The sequence below is a fragment of the Ovis aries genome, chromosome 23 (genome assembly GCF_016772045.2).
Source record: "Ovis aries strain OAR_USU_Benz2616 breed Rambouillet chromosome 23, ARS-UI_Ramb_v3.0, whole genome shotgun sequence".
In the NCBI taxonomy this organism is placed as follows: Eukaryota; Metazoa; Chordata; class Mammalia; order Artiodactyla; family Bovidae; genus Ovis; species Ovis aries.
The window spans coordinates 56,363,746-56,386,692 of NC_056076.1; the positions used below are offsets into that span (position 1 = coordinate 56,363,746).

The 22,947-nt window shown below is 39.8% G+C and overlaps 1 protein-coding gene across 8 annotated transcripts in view; it reads left to right on the plus strand.

Annotated features, from left to right (window-relative positions):
- Positions 1 to 22,947, plus strand: part of WDR7 (WD repeat domain 7) — a 355,172-nt gene that overhangs the window by 37,742 nt on the left and 294,483 nt on the right. For all 8 annotated transcript variants that reach the window (XM_060405554.1, XM_060405555.1, XM_060405557.1 and 5 more), the window contains 6 exons: positions 8 to 127; positions 4,353 to 4,498; positions 5,108 to 5,210; positions 8,189 to 8,321; positions 8,581 to 8,829; positions 9,743 to 9,963. In XM_060405554.1, coding sequence (XP_060261537.1) covers positions 8 to 127; positions 4,353 to 4,498; positions 5,108 to 5,210; positions 8,189 to 8,321; positions 8,581 to 8,829; positions 9,743 to 9,963 — 972 coding nt within the window. The remainder of the gene's footprint in view (positions 1 to 7; positions 128 to 4,352; positions 4,499 to 5,107; positions 5,211 to 8,188; positions 8,322 to 8,580; positions 8,830 to 9,742; positions 9,964 to 22,947) is intronic.

Here is a 22,947-nt window from a genome sequence, read left to right on the forward strand (position 1 = left end):
TTTTCAGGATACTGAGCCAATATTTGAGGAAGAATCCAAACCGATTTACTGTCAGAATTGCCAAAGCATCTCTTTCTGTGCGTTCACACAAAGGTCACTTTTGGTGGTGTGCTCCAAGTATTGGAGGGTAAGATAACTGTACATAAGTAACAATCTTGCCCTTCAAGATTTTGGTTTATCAGCCTTCTAAAGATAATTGTAAGGAGAAACTTGGTTTAGAGTGTTTTAAATATTTGGTCTGTTTTTGATATACTCTGAGGTATGGGATCTGGCTACATCATTGCCTTTTTTGGGTTTGGTCCATAGAGTGACTCGGTCAGTGTCTATTAGTTCTCAGTCTTCGTGTCTTGCTGCCGTGCTCTTTGTTGTCTTGTCAGTGCGGCATGGGCAATGGCAGTGAGTTTTCTGAAAGTTGGGACGTATCTTTGTAGGTTTTCATCCCCAAGTGCCATCCTTTTCCGACATCTTGGAGTCAGGAAGGTCTTCTTCTGTCACTTTAGAGCTAATGGTGAAAGGTGCATATTGCTTTTCACATCGCTAGACTTTAATGTTTCCATGATAGAAGAAGAGCCAGCAAGTTTTGATCACCTACCATAGTGCCTACCGTATTTTCCAAAGCTTTCCATGTGTTATTTGGAAATAACAATCTGGGGGGTGATATATTGGTTACCTAAGGTCTGTCTAGTCAAGGCTATGGTTTTTCCTGTGGTCGTGTATGGATGTGAGAGTTGGACTGTGAAGAAGGCTGAGTGCCGAAGAGTTGATGCTTTTGAACTGTGGTGTTGGAGAAGACTCTTGAGAGTCCCTTGGACTGCAAGGAGATCCAGCCAGTCCATTCTGAAGGAGATCAGCCCTGGGATTTCTCTGGAAGGAATGATGCTAAAGCTGAAACTCCAGTACTTTGGTCACCTCATGCAAAGAGTTGACTCACTGGAAAAGACTCTGATGCTGGGAGGGATTGGGGGCAAGAGGAGAAGGGGACGACAGAGGATGAGATGGCTGGATGGCATCACGGACTCGATGGGCGTGAGTCTGAGTGAACTCCGGGAGTTGGTGATGGACAGGGAGGCCTGGCGTGCTGCGATTCATGGGGTCGCAAAGAGTCGGACACGACTGAGTGACTGAACTGAACTGAATCCTGCATAAAACATTACTTCAATAGTTAGTCGTTTAAAACAACAAATGTGAATCATCACCCAGTTCCTGTGATCAGGAGTCGAGGCATGGTTTAGCTGGGTACCTCTGGCCCAGGATCTCTCACAGACTGTGATGAAGCGGTTTTGACTGGGACGACCACCCTGTCCCAGGGCTCACCTTGGCGGGGGCTCAGCTTCCAGATTTACTCATCTGCTGGTTGACAGTCGTCAGGTCCTGCTGACTGTGGGCTGGAGACCTTAGTTCTCTGCCATGTGGGCCCCATTAGGACAGCTCACAACACAGCAGCTGTCTTTCCTCCGAGTCGGTGAGCAAGAGGTGTGGCCGAGACCCCCCCAACCCTGGAGCTGAGATTGCATCCCCTCTGCCGTGTTCAGTTCTCTAGAAACGTCACAGGATGCAGCCTGCACTCAGGAGAGAGGCTTCCACAAGGATGGAAAACTAGGAGTTGGCCCTCGGTGGGGCCACTTTAGAGGCTGCTTTTCACTCTAGGAATGGTGGCTTTCCCCATTTTATAGATGAGGCAACTGAGGGATGAGGAGGGTGGCTGCTTTGGCTAAGGTTATACAAGTGATGGTGGTTGTAAGTGACGGAGGTTACATGGCTCAGGCAGCCTGGCTGCGGCCGCCGCTCTCATCACTGCCATGTGGTCCTGCGTCAGAGGGGAGCCTCACCACAGAAGGGCTGCATGGCTGCTCTCTGGGAAAAAGCTTAGAGAAGAAGGCTAGCAGCTGCTCAGCTGTGTTCACTATCTGGGATCCTTCCTCTGTCTTAAAGTTTAAAGCACATCCAAATCAAAGTGAAAACAGACTGCAGGAGGATACAGTGAAAAACAGGCACTCCTTCCCCCCCAGATATGTCCCTTCCCCTCCCCAGAGGCAGTAGCTAACACCAGTTTCTCGTGTGCCCATTGTAAGCCTTTTATATTCACGTGAGGGCAGCTTTCTCTTAAATGCACACACGAGAGTGAGAGGACAACCCACAGAATGAGAAGAGAGCCATGGTATGCAGCATGATGAGAGACTCTTCTGTTACCAACAAAAAAACAACTCCTACAGATCAAGAAGGAAAGCGCAGGCAACCCAATGTGAGATAGCTACGAGAGCAAAGCCAAGTAGACAGTAAATATGTAGATAGGCGCTGAGTTTCATGACTCATCAGGGACACGCATGCACACACAGCGTGCGGACGTGCCGCAGCCCACCAGCGTGGCTTGCTGAGATTTGTTGTTGTTCAGTCTCTAAGTTGTGCCCCCATGGACTTCACTGTCTTCCCTGTCCTTCACTGTCTCCCAGAGTTTGCTCAGATTCATGTATGTTGAGTCGGTGATGCTAATCTGACCATCTCATCTTCTGCCAGCCTCTTCTTCTTTTGCCTTCAGTCTTTCCCATCATTAAGTTCTTTCCCAGTGAATCAACTCTTCGCATCAGGTGGCCAAAGTATTGGAGCTTCAGCTTCAGCATTAGTCCTTCCATCAGTCCTTCCAGGATTCAGGGTTGATTTCCTTTAGGATGGACTGGTTTGATCTCCTTGCTGTCCAAGGGACTCAAGACTATCTGACTTTCTCAGATAGTTATTACCAGAAAGCAGTTTTCAATTTTTGTATGGTTAAATTGTCATATTTTATTGCATGGTTTTAAAAATGGTTGATGATATATTCTAAAAGTCTCAGCTTTGCTGAGACTTTAAAAATTTTTTTCTTCCTAATATTTGTATGGTTTTATTTTATATACCTTGGAATCTTTAATCTGAAATTTATTTTGTGTGAATTGTGAGCCATAGATCCAATTTTATCTTTATTCCAATGGATATCAGAATGTATCCTGCAGTTCCTAATGCCATTTGTTGAATAATTCAAATTTTACAATAATTCTTGTACCTTCATAATATACTGTATTCCTGTATTTTTTCTAGGACTTGTTTGTGGACTTGTTGAATTGTCAGGACTAATTCATGAACTGATATTGTTATTACTTTATTTTTGATGGTTTCGTAATTTGTTTTAATAGATCATAAGGCTGGAGGGCTGGTGTCCATAATTCTCTCTTGGACTTTTCTTGGCTATTCGTGTAGTACTAGTGTTGTGTTTCTGATACATATTATAGCAAATTATGGTGAATTCGGCTAGGGTTTGTTCTTGTCTCAAGAGTGTCTGCACAGCAACTTCAGTGTTGTTTCTTTAAAGAAAAATAAGATAAAAACCCAGCCATTGAATTACTCATTCCTCCTGGGGAGATTTTTTAGCAACACAGTAGGTACTTCTCTCAAACACTGAGTGTGGTGGGAAATTCTGCTAGCTGTTATCAGATGAGGGTCTAAGTCCTAGCTCTGTCGGTTTACTGGACGTGGGACCTTGAGCAGGTGACGTAGCCCTCATCTGTGTCAGGGTTTGTTCTGTCTCTTGCCTGCACCTCACGGCTCTGGGCTCTTCGTTCCCTGCCCAGGGACTGAGAACTCACACCCCTAGCCATGGAAGTGCGGCGTTATCAACCACTAGACTGCCAGGGAGCTCCCTGGGTCCGCTTTTTGTCTCTAGCGATACCTGCCTGCCTGCCTCCTGCAGTGACTCTAAGAGCAATGAGAAAATGATGGTAAAGGCATTTTGCAGACTTGGACGTATCTTGTAAATGTCAGGTCACAGAAGGTCTGGAGTTTGTGTTGCTGATGAAATTATAGGATGTGGCTATTGTATGTGAGAGTTATTAATAATAAAACTGAGTCTGCTGATGTCCTGTTTACACTATTGTAAGACGTTAATGAAATAAGGTACAGTGAATTCCCTTCTAACACTCTGGTATTAGAGGTTTTTGTTAGAAACATTGTTACTGGGTATAGGAAAAAACTGGGAGTCGTCAGCATGCATCCTGGAGGTTGGGTACTGGTCATGTGATGGAGCACCCTTCCCTTTAGATGAGAAGGGCTAAGGTTTCCTGTCCGTGTGGAGGGAGCACCCCTGACCCCTGCTGGCACAGTCTCCTGCCTGCCCACTGGAGGCTGGGGCCGTGTCATAGTTGCCCTGTTGAAGGGACTGTGCCCCAGGGTTCACTGACAAAATGTCTTTAACTGAGGTAGTCAACTGTAAAGGCCTGAGGTTATTAAATGTGATTCTAGAAGTTTTCATTTCAGTTGAAATGTTGCTGTGTTTTACTTAAATGACACCAACATGGACTTGAACGTGAATCTCTTACTCCTCGTAGGTATTTGATGCTGGAGACTACTCCCTGTTGTGCTCGGGTCCGAGTGAAAACGGGCAGACGTGGACGGGAGGTGACTTTGTCTCAGCTGATAAAGTCATCATCTGGACTGAAAATGGGCAGAGTTATATTTACAAACTACCTGCCAGGTATTCAGTAAATAATGAGTTAGGACTTTAATCAAAAGCGAGAGATTGCATGATTTCAGTGAGCCCAGGCTCTTGCATACAAAGAAAAGCACTAAATTCCTTAGCTTGAGATAACTGATTTTCCTTAATTAACAGTAATTTTTTATGTTTAGACTACCTGCCCTTTGTTGCAAACTTTTTTATAACTTGGCTTCTCCCCCTCTGACTCTTTGGAACAGTTCTTTCAAGGTTACTTAAGATGCTGTCTCCCGGGTTTGAAGTCCTAAAAACTCCCACCAAATAAAATATAACTCTTAAAAAAAAAAAAGCAAGCGATTCCAAATTTGTGATGTAATCTGAAAGTATGGAAATATAGAAAGTATAAATATTTAATTTAGGTAAAAAAAACTTGAGAACTTAAGTTTGTAATTATAGTTTCATGTCTGAGCATAACAATTAGGTGGATTTTTATTTGAGTAAGATATTTTAATAACATTTAATTTAATATATATTAAATTAACTATAAAAAATCTCTATATTGTTCATTGTGAAAAAAACTCATCATATGGTATGATAAAATATTTAATGTCAGTATTTTTTTACTGAATGTTGCATTTTCCTCATTTTCAGTTGCCTTCCAGCTAGTGATTCATTCCGCAGTGATGTGGGGAAAGCAGTTGAAAATTTAATTCCTCCAGTACAACATAGCCTATTGGATCGGACAGATAAAGAGGTAAAATTCTTCAGGTATCATTTATAGTTGGTGGCTGTGTTGAAAATTTTCTGCAACTATAATTATTAGTGTCTTTCGGTAGCTCAGCATTTCAAAGATTGATTGCCATTCAAGGCACTCTATTAGATGTTGTAAAACATTTTGACATGGTCAGTTATTATAAGCATAATTTGTGCATTTGCTTATAATATGCCTATATGAAAGAGGAAATGGCAACCCACTCCAGTATTCTTGCCTGGAAAATTCCATGGACGGAGGAGCCTGGTCCACTGCAGTCCATGGGGTCACAAAGAGTCAGACATGACTGAGCGTGCATGCATGCATAATATGCCTGTAATCTAGGCATTCACTTTTCTCCAGGAATGAAAGTGATCCTATACTGATTACAGAGTGGCAGTGACTTTTTAATAAACTCCACATTGATGTTATAAATTGATTTTACACTGATGCAGTCCTAAATATAGTGACAGATGTACTTTTAGAATGACAGAGCTAATTATGTAATAATGCTGACTGCTTATTGTTTGAATAAGATATTGCGGTATTTCTCCCAAATCATGTAGTGATTTAAATCATTAGGCATTAGAAATAAAGAAGAAAAGAATTTTTTCTCTGTGAAAAACAAACTTCACCATGACTTCTAGTGTTAGTTGCTCCACCGTCTCTGGCTCTGTGATTCCACGGGCTGTAGTCCGTCAGGCTCCTCTGTCCTCAGGGTCTCGCAGGCAAGAATGCTGGAGTGCGCTGCCATGCTTCTCTCCAAGGAATCTTTCCAACCCAGGGATCGAACCCAGGCCTCCTGCGTTGCTTCTAAAAACCTACTTAATACCAATTTAAAGTTCAGATGCTCTTAGTAATGGCTTTTCAACTCTGTGTTCTTTGAGCATGAAGAAAGAAGCTGTGGTTTTGGAAATAAAGTTTCCTTTACTTATGATCTGGGTTTCCATAGCTTTTTCATTCTGAGCATTTTGTTCTATCTTTATGTGGAGGGATGGGAAGGGGAATCCCTTGCCATTTTCCGTGAATATTTTGAATATATAGAATTTATCCATCCATGTATAATTAAGAGCCTTCATGACCTGTCTTTTATTCTGTTAACTTAAACTGCTACTTATTGCTAGACAAGTAAAGATAGCAAACTAGACAGTTATTTCCGCTTAAACTAAGGGATAATGACTCACAAAGAAAACGTACATGATGGAGATTCTCTGTCTGTCCAGTGGTTAGGACTTGGTGTTTACTGCTGGGCCCAGGTTCAGCCCCTGGCCGGGGAAGTAAGATCCCACAAGCTACACTGTGCAGTAAAAAAAAAAAACAAACAAAACATGAAACAAAACAAATGCATATTATATTTCTTTAAGTATCAGCTCACCAATTCATTTTAAATTAAAATATATGTATCATGTGGTGCGAGATACACATTGTAATATAGAATGCTGGTTATAACAACAAAAAGTTGTTATACTAGCAACTTTCCCTGGTTAATCTTGTTGTTTATCAGTCAAACTTTTAGTAATTTTCAGACTTTTTAAGTTAAATCAAATAATTGACTGTGCTTAATGCATATAATTTCTATAGGGTAATGCTTTTTAGCACTGATACTGAATATAGATTATTTGTTAACTATAACTATGCACTGAAGCCTTTTGTTTTTTAACTCCTTTTCAAGATTAGCTTACATACTTTCATACTCAAGTTTTAGTGTATTAATCATCTAAAATTTAAATTTAGGAGTCCACCACTATTTAGTATTTTCAAACAAGTGGTCTCACTGAAGATATAGGATCTTAAACAGAAAATAATGTGCTTTAAAAATGAAAGTATATGCAAGATCCTAATGAATTTTTTTTTGTTCCTAGTAGTTTATAGCTAGCATATCAGGCTAGGTTCAAGTGGGGTATGAAAATGTGATCAAATGGAAAAAGTGAAAAGTATTAGTTGCCTATTTGTGCCCAACACTTGGCAACCTCATGGGGTGTAGCCCACCACCCTCCTCTGTCCATGGAATTCTCCAGGCAAGAATACTGAAGTGGGTAGCCATTCCCTTCTCCAGGGGATCTTCCTGACCCAGGGATTGAACCCAGGTCTCCTGGATTGCAGGCAAATTTTTTAGCACTGAACCACCAGGGATGTTTCGTGCTATTAGTTGAAAAATAATCTAATTGAAAAAAAAACCAAAAGAGTCCTCTAGTGGTACAAGCATGGTAGTTTAGTTTTATAGCCATTCTTGGTGAATAGCATTCTAAAGGAGATCAGCCCTGGGATTTCTTTGGAAGGAATGATGCTAAAGCTGAAACTCCAGTACTTTGGCCACCTCATTCGAAGAGTTAACTCATTGGAAAAGACTCTGATGCTGGGAGGGATTGGGGGCAGGAGAAGGGGACGACAGAGGCTGAGATGGCTGGATGGCATCACCAACTCGATGGACGTGAGTCTGAGTGAACTCCGGCGGGAGTTGGTGATGCACAGGGAGGCCTGACGTGCTGCAGTTCATGGGGTCACAATGAGTCGAACACGACTGAGTGACTGAACTGAACTGAATTGAACTGAATAAGGAATGGGAGAAAGTTTAGATTACCAGTTCTCTCCTTTTGAATTTTTAAGTGGAGAATTTTCTTTTTGGTATAGAGGGGTATATCTTTGGATTCATTGCTTAATAATAGACAAATAATTACATTGTGGTTTTTATAAAGCAGAGAAAAAGAATAAAAATATTAATTCTAGAGAAAGACTATATAAATATAGTTTTCGTTTCTTTGAATGTTTGTGTTATATGTACTGGATTTGAGTATTAGTTGTCATATTTCTATCAATGCTACAAAATTAAGATATTATTGAATACTCATTCTATAGATACACTGTTTTTTTTTACTCTGGTACTGAGATGATTATATCCTAATCTGAAGAAACTTATCTGTGAAATATTTTGTTTTAAAAGATAGAGAAGGGAATTTGAACAATGTTTTTTTTTTTTACAGTTGCTAATTTGTCCTCCTGTGACTCGATTCTTCTATGGATGCAAAGAATACTTCCACAAACTATTAATTCAGGGTGATTCTTCTGGAAGATTGAATATTTGGAACATATCAGACACACCTGATAAACCGGAAGGTAATGGAGGTTCTAGAAAATCGTGTGCAGTTATTTCTCAGTCTTTCAAATTGAGTAACCTGAACAGTAACCACTGTATAGGAAGTTCATAACGTACATATGTCCTTGTCTTCTTAGAATGATAGTTGATGACCATTATTCTTTGGTATTTCACTGAATCAACTATAAGCACGTTTATTTTTACATGTTGAATTTTTTTCTTTTTCTTTTTCTAACATGCTCAAATATGTTTCTTTTCTACCATACAAAACCTCCACAGGGCTGGAAATGACCACGTCTATTAGTTTGCAAGAAGCATTTGATAAACTGAGTCCATGTCCTGCTGGAATTATAGATCAGCTGAGCGTGATCCCCAATAGTAACGAACCTCTTAAGGTGACGGCAAGTGTGTACATACCAGCCCACGGACGACTCGTCTGTGGCCGTGAAGACGGAAGCATCGTTATCGTCCCCGCCACGCAGACGGCCATAGTGCAGCTGCTGCAAGGCGAGCACATGCTCCGCAGAGGTACCTGCAGACCTGCTCGCGTGCAGTGTTAGGAGAGCTCTGTGACCGTGAACTTGACGGTGTCTGCATTCCGCGTTTTTAGCAAACGCAGTGCATCAGGGTGGTTATCAGTGTGCCCTGTAGCTGGTAGTGTAATGTGCAGTTAATAAAATACACCCTGGTTGACCCTTGAAAAACTCAGAGGGTCTGGGGTGCTGATCCTCTGCACAGTTGAAAGTCTGTGTATTACTTTACAGCCAGCCCTCTTTACCTATGGTTGTGCATTCTTGGATTCCATCAACTGCCCCTGTGTAGTGCTATAATATGTATTTATTGAAAAAAATCTGCATATACGTAGACCTGCACAGCACAGTTTAAACCCATGCTGCTCAAGGATCAACTGAAGTCAGTGTCTGTTTCTGGAATAAACACCACTTAATGACTGTAAATACAGGGCTTCCCAGGTGGCGCTAGTGGTAAAGAACCTGCCTGCCCGTGCAGGAGATGCAAGAGACATGGGTTCGATCCCTGGGTTGGGAAGATCTGCTGAAGAAGGAAAGGGCAACCTACTCCAGTATTCTTGTCTGGAGAATCCCATGGACAGAGGAGCCTGGTGGGCTGCAGTCCACGGGGTCTCTAAGAGTCGCATACAACTTAAGCGACTTAGCACAATGACTGTAAATAGAAAGATCCAGTTTTTCTCTTTGATATATGTTAATAGTTGCCATTTATTATTAGGCATTTCTGGTGTACTTAGTATCATATTTTCAGTAATACTGGTAATCTTTTAGAACAGTACTGTCCAATAGAAATACATGTGAAAGGGGCTTTTTAATGATAAAATGTAGAGCTAGTCTGAAGATTCTTGTCTACTTCTGTTGAAACTTTGGAAGACTCGAATTTTCCCACTTTAAACCCCAAACCTCGTTTGCAGGCTGGCCGCCTCACAGGACACTCCGTGGCCATCGGAACAAAGTCACGTGTTTGCTGTATGCTCATCAGGTCTCAGCCCGTTATGATCAAAGATATCTCATATCTGGAGGCGTGGATTTCTCGGTCATCATTTGGGACATATTTTCTGGAGAAATGAAACATATCTTCTGTGTCCATGGTGGCGAGATCACTCAGCTTCTAGTCCCACCTGAAAACTGTAGTGTAAGTTGAACCTGAAAGATTATTTCACTATGGTAGAGTCGAACTGTGTTGCTGCCAGACTTAATACAAATGAAATCCAGAGTAATCTAAAGTGTGACGGAAGAATTAATAAAAAAAATCCTTGTAATTATAAAACTAAATAGTGGTAACATATGATGTTTAGGCAAAGTTGTGATTATTACTATTGGGCATATAGAAATACAAGATGGACACGGTGTTTTTTCCTGTTACTCCTGCCTAAATGGCGTGGCTTATCCCTGAAACATAGTAGCAATTTAGAATATATTTGTTGAAGTTTCAATTTTTTGCTCTGAAGTAGTTTTAAGTATCCCTAAAGTCGTGCTCATCAAAGTAGTCTCATTCTCAACTCCATCTGAGCAAAAAGATATTGAACCTGTGCTTTTATAGCTGGAATGAAAATACTTCTCAATACTTAGAATACATTTAAATAAACAGTTATTGTGACAAGGGAAAGAATATTGGGCACTGATAATGGTTTGGGAAAATTTTTTTCATACTTTTATGAGAGCAGATTGCTTTTTCATGATGTGTGTGTAAGTTAGCTGATGATGTCAAATATAAAAAGTTTCATAATTTTAGAAATAGGAAATTTTAGGAGGACTTAGGACAGATAAATAACAGACCTGTAATTTCTTTTACTGTGTGTTTAGTTTGAACTTCCTCATTTGATTAGCTGCCTTTGTATGGAGCATCACTATTCCCCAGCACACACACGTGTGTATGGACCCACGTACATAAACACGCAAGTACACTGTTGTTATCACACATTTCATGCTTATCAAAACCCCTTCACCAGTTTGTCTTACTGAAACGAAAAGCATTTTACTCATGTATCTGATCCATTGTTCAGGAGTCTCATATCAAAGACCCAGGAAATTTTCCTTGACCCTTTTTGCTTGCTCATGTGACCTTCACGATAGTGTATATTATCTGCCATGTTCTGCCAGTGCTAGATTTCATTTGATTTGACACATGTGGTGGTGTAGGAAGTTCTATGCCAAGTGTGTGTGTGTGTCTTTCTTTTTCCCCTGCCAGATGTGAAAATTTAGGTACTTAATCTCTTCCTTCTTTGTACAAATTTTTGTCTTTTTCTTTCTTTCCAGTTTGTTGTTCATTAAAAAAAAATCTTCATCACTGTGAAAAATCGTTGTATATTTATTTAAATAGCCAGTTTAGTTCAGTTGCTCAAGTATGTCCGACTTTTTGTGGCCCAACGGACCACGGCTCGCCAGGCTTCCCTGTCCATCACCAACTCCCCAAGCTTGCTCAAACTTAGGTGCATTGAGTCGGTGATGCCATCCAACCATCTCATCCTCTGTCATCCCTTTCTCCTCCCACCTTCAGTCTTTCCCAGCATCAGGCTTTTTTCACGATTTAGTTCTTCGCATCAGGTGACCAAAGTATTGTCAGCTTCAGCATCAGTCCTTCCGATGAATATTCAAGACTGATTTCCTTTAGGATGGACTGGTTGGATCTCCTCGCCGTCCAAGGGACTCTCAAGAGTCTTCTCCAACACCACAGTTCAAAAGCATCAATTCTTTGGTGTTCAGCTTTCTTTATAGTCCAACTCTCACATCCATACATGACTACTGGAAAAACCATAGCCTTGACTAGACGGAACTTAGTCAGCAAAGTAATGTCTCTGCTTTTGAATATGCTGGCTCGGTTGGTCATAGCTTTTCTTCCAAGGAGTAAGCGTCTTTTAATTTAATGGCTACACTCACTATTTGCAGTGATTTTTGGAGCCCCAAAAAGTAAAGTCTCTCACTGTTTCTACTGTTTCCCATCTATTTGCCATGAAATGATGGGACCGGATGCCATGATCTTAGTTTTCTGAATGTTGAGTTTTAAGCCAACTTTTTCACGCTCCTCTTTCACTTTCATTAAGAGGCTCTTTAGTCCCTCTTTGCTTTCTGCCATAAGGATGGTGTCATCTGTGTATCTGAGGTTATTGATATTTCTCCTGGCAATCTTGATTCCAGCTTGTGCTTCATCCAGCCCAGCATTTCACATGATGTACTCTGCATATAAGTTAAATAAGCAGGGTGACAGTATACAGCCTTGACATACTCCTTTTCCTATTTGGAACCAGTCTGTTGTTCCATGTCCAGTTCTAACTGTTGCTTCTTGACCTGCATACAGGTTTCTCGGAAGGCATGTCAGGTGGTCTAGTATTCCCATCTCTTTAAGAATTTTTCACAGTTTGTTGTGATCTACACAGTCAAAGGCTTTGGCGTAATCAATGAAGCAGAAATAGATGTTTTTCTGGAATTCTCTTGCTTTTTTGATAATCCAACAGATGTTGGTCATTTGATCTCTGGTTCCTCTGCCTTTTCTAAGTCCATTAAATCCATTTTATTTAAATCTATTTAAATAACCAATTTTATGTTTATTTTAGTGAAATAGATATCATTGTAATTCTGCTAAGTTTAAGCAGTGTTAGAATGCTTGTCCTGAACCTCATTTTACAGTCCTTATGCCCCATAGTAAAATATAGGTTTTTTTTACATCTGACTGCAAATTTGGTGAAACATCTAATTTTTTAATGCTGAAGTTGATAATGTAGATTATTTTATTCCTAAGTTTAAAGCACCCATTTTGATTTGGCTGGTTTTTGTTTTTGTAAGAATACACTGAAAATACTAGGGTGTGTATGTACATATGTATATATATATATTACAAGTATTAAAAGGAAAGTGTTTTTTGAATAAATTACATAGGGTCATGTTTCCTTTTGAACTGCATTAATATATGCATATTTTTAGCCTATGTATATGAGCACATTTTCTGGTTTCTTTTTTAAAAATTTCAAGTGTGTATTTAATAAAATGTTTTTGATCAATTGCATTTAGAAATATTTCATAGTGAATAAAAGCTAAGATATGGACATATATGCAACTGAACAGAAGGGGGTCTTCTCACTAGACGAGGCGCCAGCCAGAGGAGCTGGTTGCTTGGACAGAGTGAGGAAGAGAGGCACCAACCAGGAAGTCTGGTTCTTGGGAAGTAATTTGCTTATAGGTTTAACAGTAGTTTCTTGTTTTTAATTAGCTTTCAAAAGTACTGATTAAGATACATTTGCTTTGGTCTTTGTGATAATATAAGATGTAAATAATAACTGCCTAGTTAATAATGACTAGGCATTAATAACTGCCTAGTTAATAACCTGTTCATTTAGCTGGACATTTTAGGCCTAGCAGCTAATGTGTTTGAAAATCAGAGAGCCCTAACTGGTTAATAAAAAGCTAAGGATTTGCTATTTGCCAAATGTTTAGCAAATGACTGTTCTGCTGAGTTAGTGACATCAAATGCTATCTCTAATGCTTAAATTGTCCTTCTCATAAATTGATCCAATGTTACTCTCTTTTAGCAAAAAATATTTTTTCTTTTTAAGTGATCTGGTACTTGGAAGATTGTAACTATTTACTACAGTACTAAAAAGTTTGTCATCTGCTTTTTGGATTGTAGTAGGAGTTTTGGTTTTTATCTTAGGTAGATTGAGAAAGAAGTTGAGTTTTGATTTCTTGTAAGTTTTTTTTTTTTTTTTTCGGGAAAAGATGTTCTAAAACAGAAATGTTGGTTGTATTTTAGAAATGACTTAAATTATCATTAAGAATGTACAATTATGATGAGTTTTTCATTCTTAATGTCTAGTCATTTCTTGTTTACTAAAATGTAGAAAGTCGTTAAGAAAAAGTACTGAGCAGAATCATTGTTTCCTAGCCTCTGTAGAGAGTGAACAAAAAGTGAAATCCTGCCTGCTGGGTAGAAAAGACGCTGTGGCTGGAGATGAGCTCTGAGGACAGACTGTGTGCCCTTCCGCAGCCCCACAGATGCGCATCTTATTGGTCCACATTCTGCGTGTTTGTTTGCTATCCTTTCTTTCCCCACTCCTTCATCTTTATGTTGTTTTAGCATCTTTTTCCCCAAGATCTTTCCAGATTCTTGCTATACATTAGCATTAATTTAGTGACAAACTCAGTGACCCTATATATTTATTTTTAATGAACTATTTATAGGAATTTTAATTATTTAAAAATTTCAACATTTTCCTAGACAGTAAACACTGCCTATAGCATTATGTAGCGTACCTACTTTGAATAGATTTTATGTTTATTGTTCATTAAAGGTTTTTAGTTTTTCAATTTTTCCAAAACTGTAAAACTCCTTTTAGGCAAAGTGCTTTGAAATTGAATTTGATTCACTGAATGAACTGGTTAGCTGAGATTTAACTTTTATATGATTCAGATTATTTTAAATAATTAAAGTACAGATCAATAACCTCAGATATGCAGATGACACCACCCTTATGGCAGAAAGTGAAGAGGAACTAAAAGCCTCTTGATGAAAGTGAAAGAGGAGAGTGAAAAAGTTGGCTTAAAGCTCAGCATTCAGAAAACGAAGATCATGGCATCTGGTCCCATCACTTCATGGCAAATAGATGGGGAAACAATGGAAACAGTGTCAGACTTTATTTTGGGGGGCTCCAAAATCACTGCAGATGGTGACTGCAGCCATGAAATTAAAAGACGCTTACTCCTTGGAAGGAAAGTTATGAGCAACCTAGATAGCATATTGAAAAGTAGAGACATTACTTTGCTGACTAAGGTCTGTCTAGTCAAGGCTATGGTTTTTCCAGTAGTCATGTATGGATGTGAGAGTTGGACTGTGAAGAAGGCTGAGTGCCGAAGAATTGATGCGTTTGAACTGTGGTGTTGGAGAAGACTCTTGAGAGTCTCTTGGACTGCAAGGAGATCCAACCGGTCCATTCTGAAGGAGATCAACCCTGGGATTTCTTTGGAAGGAGTGATGCTGAAGCTGAAACTCCAGTACTTTGGCCACCTCATGCGAAGAGTTGACTCATTGGAAAAGACTCTGATGCTGGGAGGGACTGGGGGCAGGAGGAGAAGGGGACGACAGAGGATGAGATGGCTGGATGGCATCACTGACTTCGATGGACGTGAGTCTAAGTGAACTCTGGGAGTTGGTGATGGACAGGGAGGCCTGGCGTGCTGCAATTCATGGGGTCACAAAGAGTCGGACACAACTGAATGACTGAACTGAACCGAACTGAAAGAAAATCTATGATGAGATGGCTGGATGGATCACCAACTCGATGGACATGAGTTTGGGTGAACTCCGGGAGTCGGTGATGGACAGGGAGGCCTGGCGTGCTGCAATTCATGGGGTTGCAAAGAGTTGGACATGACTGAGTGACTGAACTGAACTGAAAGGAAATCTAAAACTTTCCTGAAGATATGCTTTGAGATATAAAATATTGAAGTATTTCAAGATTGTGGAGTGCCAAAGGGTTATTGGGAAAAAATCAGAATGTTTTTGGGTAGAATTAGTGTCTATTAAGTAATGCATTTCAGTGTTCCAAGAAACGTAAACATATTTTAGGAGCAGGATCAGGGGAATATTTAAGGAAGTCTGTTACAATGTCAACTATAAATGACAAAGGAGAGATCCTAAAGAAATGCTCTGGGGGGCGAGGGCAGGGGTGTCTCTTAGGTGCTCAGAGAAACCAGGGGCTATGTTAAACTCTCAGAAAACCCATGAGATTTGACTAACTGTGTGTTGACTTCATGGAGGGTGCTGGAACTGGTTTTGAGATCGCTAATGTTAGGTTATTTGCCATTTCTATTTCTTTCTTCTTAAGATTATGGACTGTAGAGGAAAAAATTCAGTTTGAGGTGACTTTTTAATTTTTTTGTGTGTGGTTTGGTTTCTTAAGAAAGCAAAATATACTATCCATAATGTGAAAGGAATATGTACATGTATATATGTATGAGAGGTGGGTATACTATATATGCATGTGAAAATATACATGTATACTGGAGAAGGCAATGGCACCCCACTCCAGTGCTCTTGCCTGGAAAATCCCATGGACAGAAGAGCCTGGTGGGCTGCAGTCCATGGGGTCGCGAAGAGTCGGACATGACTGAGCGACTTCACTTTCACTTTTGACTTTCATGCATTGGAGAAGGAAATGGCAACCCACTCCAGTATTCTTGCCTGGAGAATCCCAGGGACGGGGGAGCCTGGTGGGCTGCTGTCTGTGGGCTTGCGCAGAGTCGGACACGACTGAAGCGACTTGGCAGCAGCAGCATACACATATATGAGAAGAAATAGAAGTAAAACTATCCACTAAAATACTGTTTGCATTACATAACATAACATAAAGTGAAGTTCTGTGCCATTTTTGTCATTTCAAGTTGTGTTTATTGTTTTTAAGCGAGTGGCTTTTGACCTTATATTTTGCTATTCAGATATATAAGATTTTACAGGCAGTTTTAATAGGATTCAGATTTAAAGTGAAACCTTCATATTATTGTTAAATATTATTGCCACTTCAAACACTCATATAGAAGACTTTTTAGAAAAATCTTTTAAAAAGCAGGCTTGTTAACATTTTAGGTGCTTTACTGCTTTCAGTTGTGATCTGCACTTTGGATATTATTGACTGTAGTGTCTTTAAATATTTTATAAATAGGAATACTAAATGCAAAAAGCATTAAAGGATATTAATACATATCCTTTTGTTCTCCAGCTATGTCATTCCGTTACTCCTGAAAGCAGTATTTCATAATTCTAGCGAGCCTTTCTATACTGTTGTGTAATTGTTTATTTTTATACAGTTTTTAAAGGTTAGCCTGCACTCACACTTGCTGCACAGTACTGGCTCTCTTCCCCATGTTGCAAGGTGCGTGCTCACGCCTGTCCCACACCCAGTGGTTCAAATCTTCCTCTCCCCCGCCCCTCCCCGCCCCTCCCCTCCTCCCCTCACCCAGTGGTCTGGTGACCACTGGTCTGTTCTCTGTGTCTTACACTATGTTTTGTACTTTATAAATGTAGCATTTTTGTTTACTATTCTTCTAATAACTGAGACATTTAAGCAACACAGAGTGGTTAGAGGTAGAATGCTTTCCTGACTTGAACAGCTGTCCGGAGTAGGCTTGAGTGAATTTCCATACTCTGAGCTCTAGGCTAGTGTAGACCAAGACTGCATCTGGGGCTGGGGAGCCTGAGGAGGGGGCAGGGCCGGAGAGGGCTGGCATTTTAAGGCTTCTTTTGGTAAATTATGAAAACGGAATGGGAGGATGCGCACCAAATTCAGATTCTGTTTGCTTTTGGGATGGGGGGAAGAAGGATCGAAGGGAACAAAAACTGACTTTTTAAACTGTCATGTTTTATTTACTTTTAGTAAATATATTTTATTTCCTTTCTCATTGGCATGGATGATTGGATTATCAGAGTTTTTTGCCAATGATACAACTTTATTTATTTACTTATTTATTTATTTTTATTTTATTTATTTTTTTTTTTTACAACTTTATTTAGAACATAAATTTTGAAAAATGTTTCAAAATACATTTTGAACCGTATATATGTGTTTCCTAGTATGAACATATAGGCTCAGGTCTTCAAAAGATTAGTTAAAAATGATTTTTAACCTTTTTCTAAAATTAGTTCAAAAGGTTAGCAGAACTAACCTTTTTTTAAAGATTAGTTAAAAATGATTTTTTAACTTCCCTTGTCCTAGAAGTCTAAGAATACTGGAGCGGATAGCCTATCCCTTCTCCAGCGGATCTTCCCGGCCCAGGAATCAAACTGGGGCCTCCTGCATTGCAGGTGGATTCTTTACCAGCTGACCTGTCAGGGAAGCACCTTAAAAAACTTGATTCAGTTCAGTTCAGTTCAGTTCATTTCAGTCGCTCAGTTGTGTCCGACTCTTTGTGACCCCATGAATCGCAGCATGCCAGACCTCCCTGTCCATCACTGACTCCCGGAGTTCACCCAAACTCATGTCCATCGAGTCAGTGATGCCATCCAGCCATCTCATCCTCTGTCGTCCCCTTCTCCTCCTGCCCCCAATCTGTCCCAGCATCAGTCTTTTCCAGTGAGTCAACTCTTCGCATGAGATGGCCAAAGTACTGGAGTTTCAGCTTTAGCATCATTCCTTCCAAAGAACACCCAGCACTGATCTCCTTTAGAATGGACTGGTTGGATCTCCTTGCAGTCCAAGGGATTACTTCTCATTAAAATCTTATTAAACTTTTATTATCACATACCTCCAAAATTATCCAGAAGGGGGCAGCATGGATTTGTGAAAATGTGAATGTCAGGCATTTAACCTGTTTCTACTTTTATTGACAATGTTAAATCCCCAGCTCTTGGCAACAGATATGATAAGTATGTTTGGTATATGTGACGATATGTTTGCTAGTGTGTGATGTTCACTGCCGGCAAGAACAGTTGACAAATTAGGTTTTCTTTTTAATATGTTGTCCTTTCTTTCTGAACATGCTCCTAAAGCTTCTGCCTCAGTTAGCCTTTATCTTTACCTTTTTGAATTTGGATTCTTGTTATTGATTCAGTTTGGATGTTACATTTAAAAAGCAGTGTCTGTGATTTTAGCCTGGTCCCTGAAGCCAAGTAGAGTAAACTTTGGTGATACAAAGGAACCAAAAGCAGGCAGCAGAACCAGCCTTTTACTAAAATAGGTCGCAATGTACATAGTCTGTTGCCGTATTCTTTTTTCCCATAACACTTCATCCTCTTAGGTTTTGAGACTGTTTTCATGTGTTTTTATGTATTCAGCGTCATCTTTTTGAAATTAATTTTTATTTTTAAAATTATATAACATCATTATAGACAATATATTTTCTAAAGATGGTCTGGCCACTTTTGTGCCACTGAGTGTATTTCAGCATCATTTTTGATTATAGTCTATAATTTGTGTAATTTTATCAGAAATTTCAGAATGATGTTTTCCAACATTTTTTTCTGTTATCAGCAGTGGGGCTGAAAATTGGGATAACTAAATATTTTTGCACATCTTGAATGACTTCTGAGGATAAATTCTTAAATGTGGAATTGCTTTCTAAAAGGACATACTCATTTTTAACGTCTTTTGAATAGTTATTGCCAAATTGTCCATCAAAAGCTTAGGAATAGGTTTGTATCCCTATTTGCCCTCATAATTCTTCATTCTGTTTATAATCTTTTAAACCTTGTTAATTTTCTAGGCCTATAAGTAGCTGTTTGTAGAGTATGTATGAATGGAGAGCGCTCATTTTCATTTTGAAAGCACCAATGGTTTAATATACCAATACTGTACTGTGTTGGTTATCCATTCTGATTCCCGCATGTTTTTCAAATTTTCACTACTATCATTCCATTTTGTTCACTATAAAAGGTAAGTTTTTCCTGTTATGGATAGTATACATACACTCAAGTAGCATAGTGCACCCTGTCTCTTTTGTAGGAAGCTGGGAGGGTCAGTAATATATGAAGAGACTATCAGTGAGGGGTTCCTTCAACAGTAATGAGACAGATTATATTCCTAGTCCAGCTATGCGAATATTGTGTCAAGCATCATAAAATTTAGTTAATTCATCATTAACATACATGGATATACAGTGTTGTATTATTTCCAGGTATATAACAAAGTAATTCAGTTGTATTTATATATATATAATATTGCTTTTCACATCCTTTTCCATTGTAGGTTATTACAAGAAACTTACAGTTCCCTGTGCTAGACAGTGGGTCATTGTTGATTTTGTGTCTGCTGCTGCTGCTGCTAAGTCGCGTCAGTCGTGTCCGACTCTGTGCGACCCCATAGACGCAGCCCACCAGGCTCCCCCGTCCCTGGGATTCTCCAGGCAAGAACACTGGAGTGGGTTGCAATTCCTTCTCCAATGATTTTGCGTATAGTAGTGTGCATATGTTAATCCGATTTATACCCCCCCCCCCACCCCCTAATCTAGCAACTTAGATATTCTTCTTTTTGGAGAGGTTTCTTTGTCATATTCTTAGTAGCAGAGAAGGTTACATTGGGCATGGCATTTATTTTTTTTTAATAGTCAGAAATGATTTGGTGCTAAACATTGTGATGAAGTGGTTGATTAAATTGACTCTCTTTTGGGTTGAAGAGAATTAGTACGTCACAGAGCAAAGACAATTTTTCTTGAATAGCTTAATCGTAAAGCAATTTTAAAATGAATTCATATTTATGTTAAGATGGCAGGAATTGTTAGAAAAATATGAGTTACTTTTTAGGGTAACTCTTCAGTTAGGTAGGCTTCGCAGGTGGTGGAGTGGTAAAGAACTCACCTACCAATGCTGGAGATGCAAGAAACATGGATTCAGTCCCTGAGTCTGGAAGATCCCCTGGAGAATGAAATGGCAACCCACTCCAGTATTCTTTCCTGGAAAACTCCATGGACGGAGAAGCTGGGAGGGCTACAGACCATGGAGTCACAAAGAGTCGGACACAGCTGAGTGACTGAGCGTGCCTTTCCAGGTGCTCTCAAGGGCCAGGTGTGTAACAGTGGGGGTTAGGTTTCTCTGTGTTCTTTGACACAGACTTAAAAAGCAAGCCAGGATCTTTTGTAAAACAGGAGGTATTTTTAGCATCCGTGTTCTAGTAATTTACCTCCAGGAATAAATAGGTTGAAGCCAAGCAGGCAGATTGAGAGTTACCAGGTCAGATGGATGGGGCCCTTCCAGTTCAAGGTAGGACGCAGAAAGGAGGAGGAGGACAAGCGGCCCCACGCCTGTAACTCAGTGCAGTCTGAGAAGTGAGGCGCTTCGTGGTGGAGGAGGTTAGGGCTGCTCTGTGTCCTCCAGGTTTGAGTCCAGGTTGGACAGTAACTGGGGACAGCTGACTGCTGTAGGGCAGGGGAAGGGAGAAAACACTTTTGAGTTCCTTGAAAGAACCTTCAACTGTCTTCAGAGTCTTCAGATTTGACTGTCTCAGCCTCTGAAACCCATAAATATAGAATTGAACTTAAACTATTTTTATGTTTTAAAGGGATGAAGTAAAAAATTACCAAGTAAATTCATTGGAAAAAAATGTGTGATGAGGAAATATACAGGAACAATGGAAGGTGGTCATTGAGCTGTTGTATGGAAAGCTTTTGTTGACTCAAAGTGTTAAACATGCTGAAAACATCATTAATGTTAAGATAATATGTGAGTGATGGTAATGATGATGTCAGTGGAACTATTCACACTAAATTAAAACAGAGCTATTAATATGAGAAGAAAATATAGAAAAGGGGAAACTCATGTAATAGAAAAGTTATAGCTGTCTTCACATTTCCTGTTGAATATCTAAACATTGGCAATGGCCTCAGAAAGTAGATACAACTGCATTTTAAAAAGCAGAATTTGTGGTATATACTGATATAACACTAATAATGGTAAAGATAACATTAAGTACTGTCATCTTTTGCATGCATGATGTGTTAGTCTCTATGCTGATTTCTTTGTGTGTATTTCATTTAATTCACAGTGATTCTGTGCGGTGTGGTTTTTGCTGTTAACCTCATTGTACGGAGAAGTGAGGCTTGGAGAGGTTCAATAACTTGCTCACGGTCACACAGCAAATAGCAGAGCTGGTATTTGATCCTAACTAGTCCAACCTGGGCTTCCCTTGTGGTTCAGCTGGTAAAGAATCCGCCTGCAATGCGGGAGACCTGGGTTTGATCCCTGGGTTGGGAAAATTCCCTGGAGAAGGGAAAGGCTACCCACTCCAACGTTCTGGCCTGGAGAATTCCATGGACTGTATAGTCCATGGGGTCGCAAAGAGCCAGGCACGACTGAGTGACTTTCATCTTCTTTCAGTCCAACCTGAGGGCCTGAACTTGACCTTCATACATTCCACCCCCTACATCTAGTAGATGTAATTGTGTATTGAAAAATAGTTGTATTTCTCCAACTTTGACTATATTTTTAATTACTGATTTCCATAAGTGTGATTTTGATGCATGCTTAATTTTAAATGACTGATTTATTGAGTATCTTTCACTTTGTAGACCAAAACAGCCATTCTTTTCAATTCCCATGTTTGAGATTTTTCTTCAGAGGACTGTGCATGGCTCGGTTCTTTGTTAATTTGTTTTAGTTTTTCATCTTTGATTACTTAGGTTTGGAGTTTTAGCCCCCTTTTACCTTCTTTTCCTTGTCACACATTACTTGCTTTTAAGAATATGATGTAAGCTTTAACTGCAATTTTATAAATTTCACATATACACAGTTAAAAGTTTTGAAAACAGGTAACTAAGAAGGTAAAGGTGTCCTGTTATCCTTCCAAATAAAGGAGAACCAACCACAGTTAACATTCTGGTATCTTTTCCTCTAGCCTTTTAGCTTTGTTTTTGGCCACTCTGTGGGGCATGCCGGATCTTAGTTCCCTGACCCAAGGATCCAGCCCACTCCCCCTGCAGTGGAAGCATGGAGTCCTAACCGCTAGCCAGCCAGGGAAGTCCTTCTGGCTGTTTAAAATCCATTTACTGTGTGCTTGTGATTATATTGTAGATATATAGGAGAAGGCAATGGCACCCCACTCCAGTACTCTTGCCTGGAAAATCCCACGGACGGAGGAGCCTGGTAGGCTGCAGTCCATGGGGTTGCGAAGAGTCGGACACGACTGAGCGACTTCACTTTCCCTTTTCACTTTCATGCATTGGAGAAGGAAATGGCAACCCACTCCAGTGTTCTTGCCTGGAGAATCCCAGGGATGGGGGAGCCTGGTGGGCTGCCGTCTATGGGGTCGCACAGAGTCGGACACAACTGAAGCGACTTAGCAGCAGCAGCAGCAGCAGAGTTATCTGTGCACGTAACATCTTCATTTACTATTTTAACAAATACTTTCTCAAGTTACACTTGTTCATGAAAGTAATTTTTAATGATTGTATATCATTATATTATATGAGCATACAGCATTTACTTAGCAGTTTTCTTGCTTTGGATATGTAGGTTGTACCCAATTTGAACTATTGTAAATAATATTGAATATCTTTGTAAAACTTGTTCTCATTTATGATTATTTCCTTGGATTAATTCTAGGAATGTTTTTTGGATTAGAACCTCAGAATTTTTGTGTAATACAGTACTGACATTTTTAAGAATACTGAGGTTAATTACCAAGTTGTTTCCTGCCCTCAATGC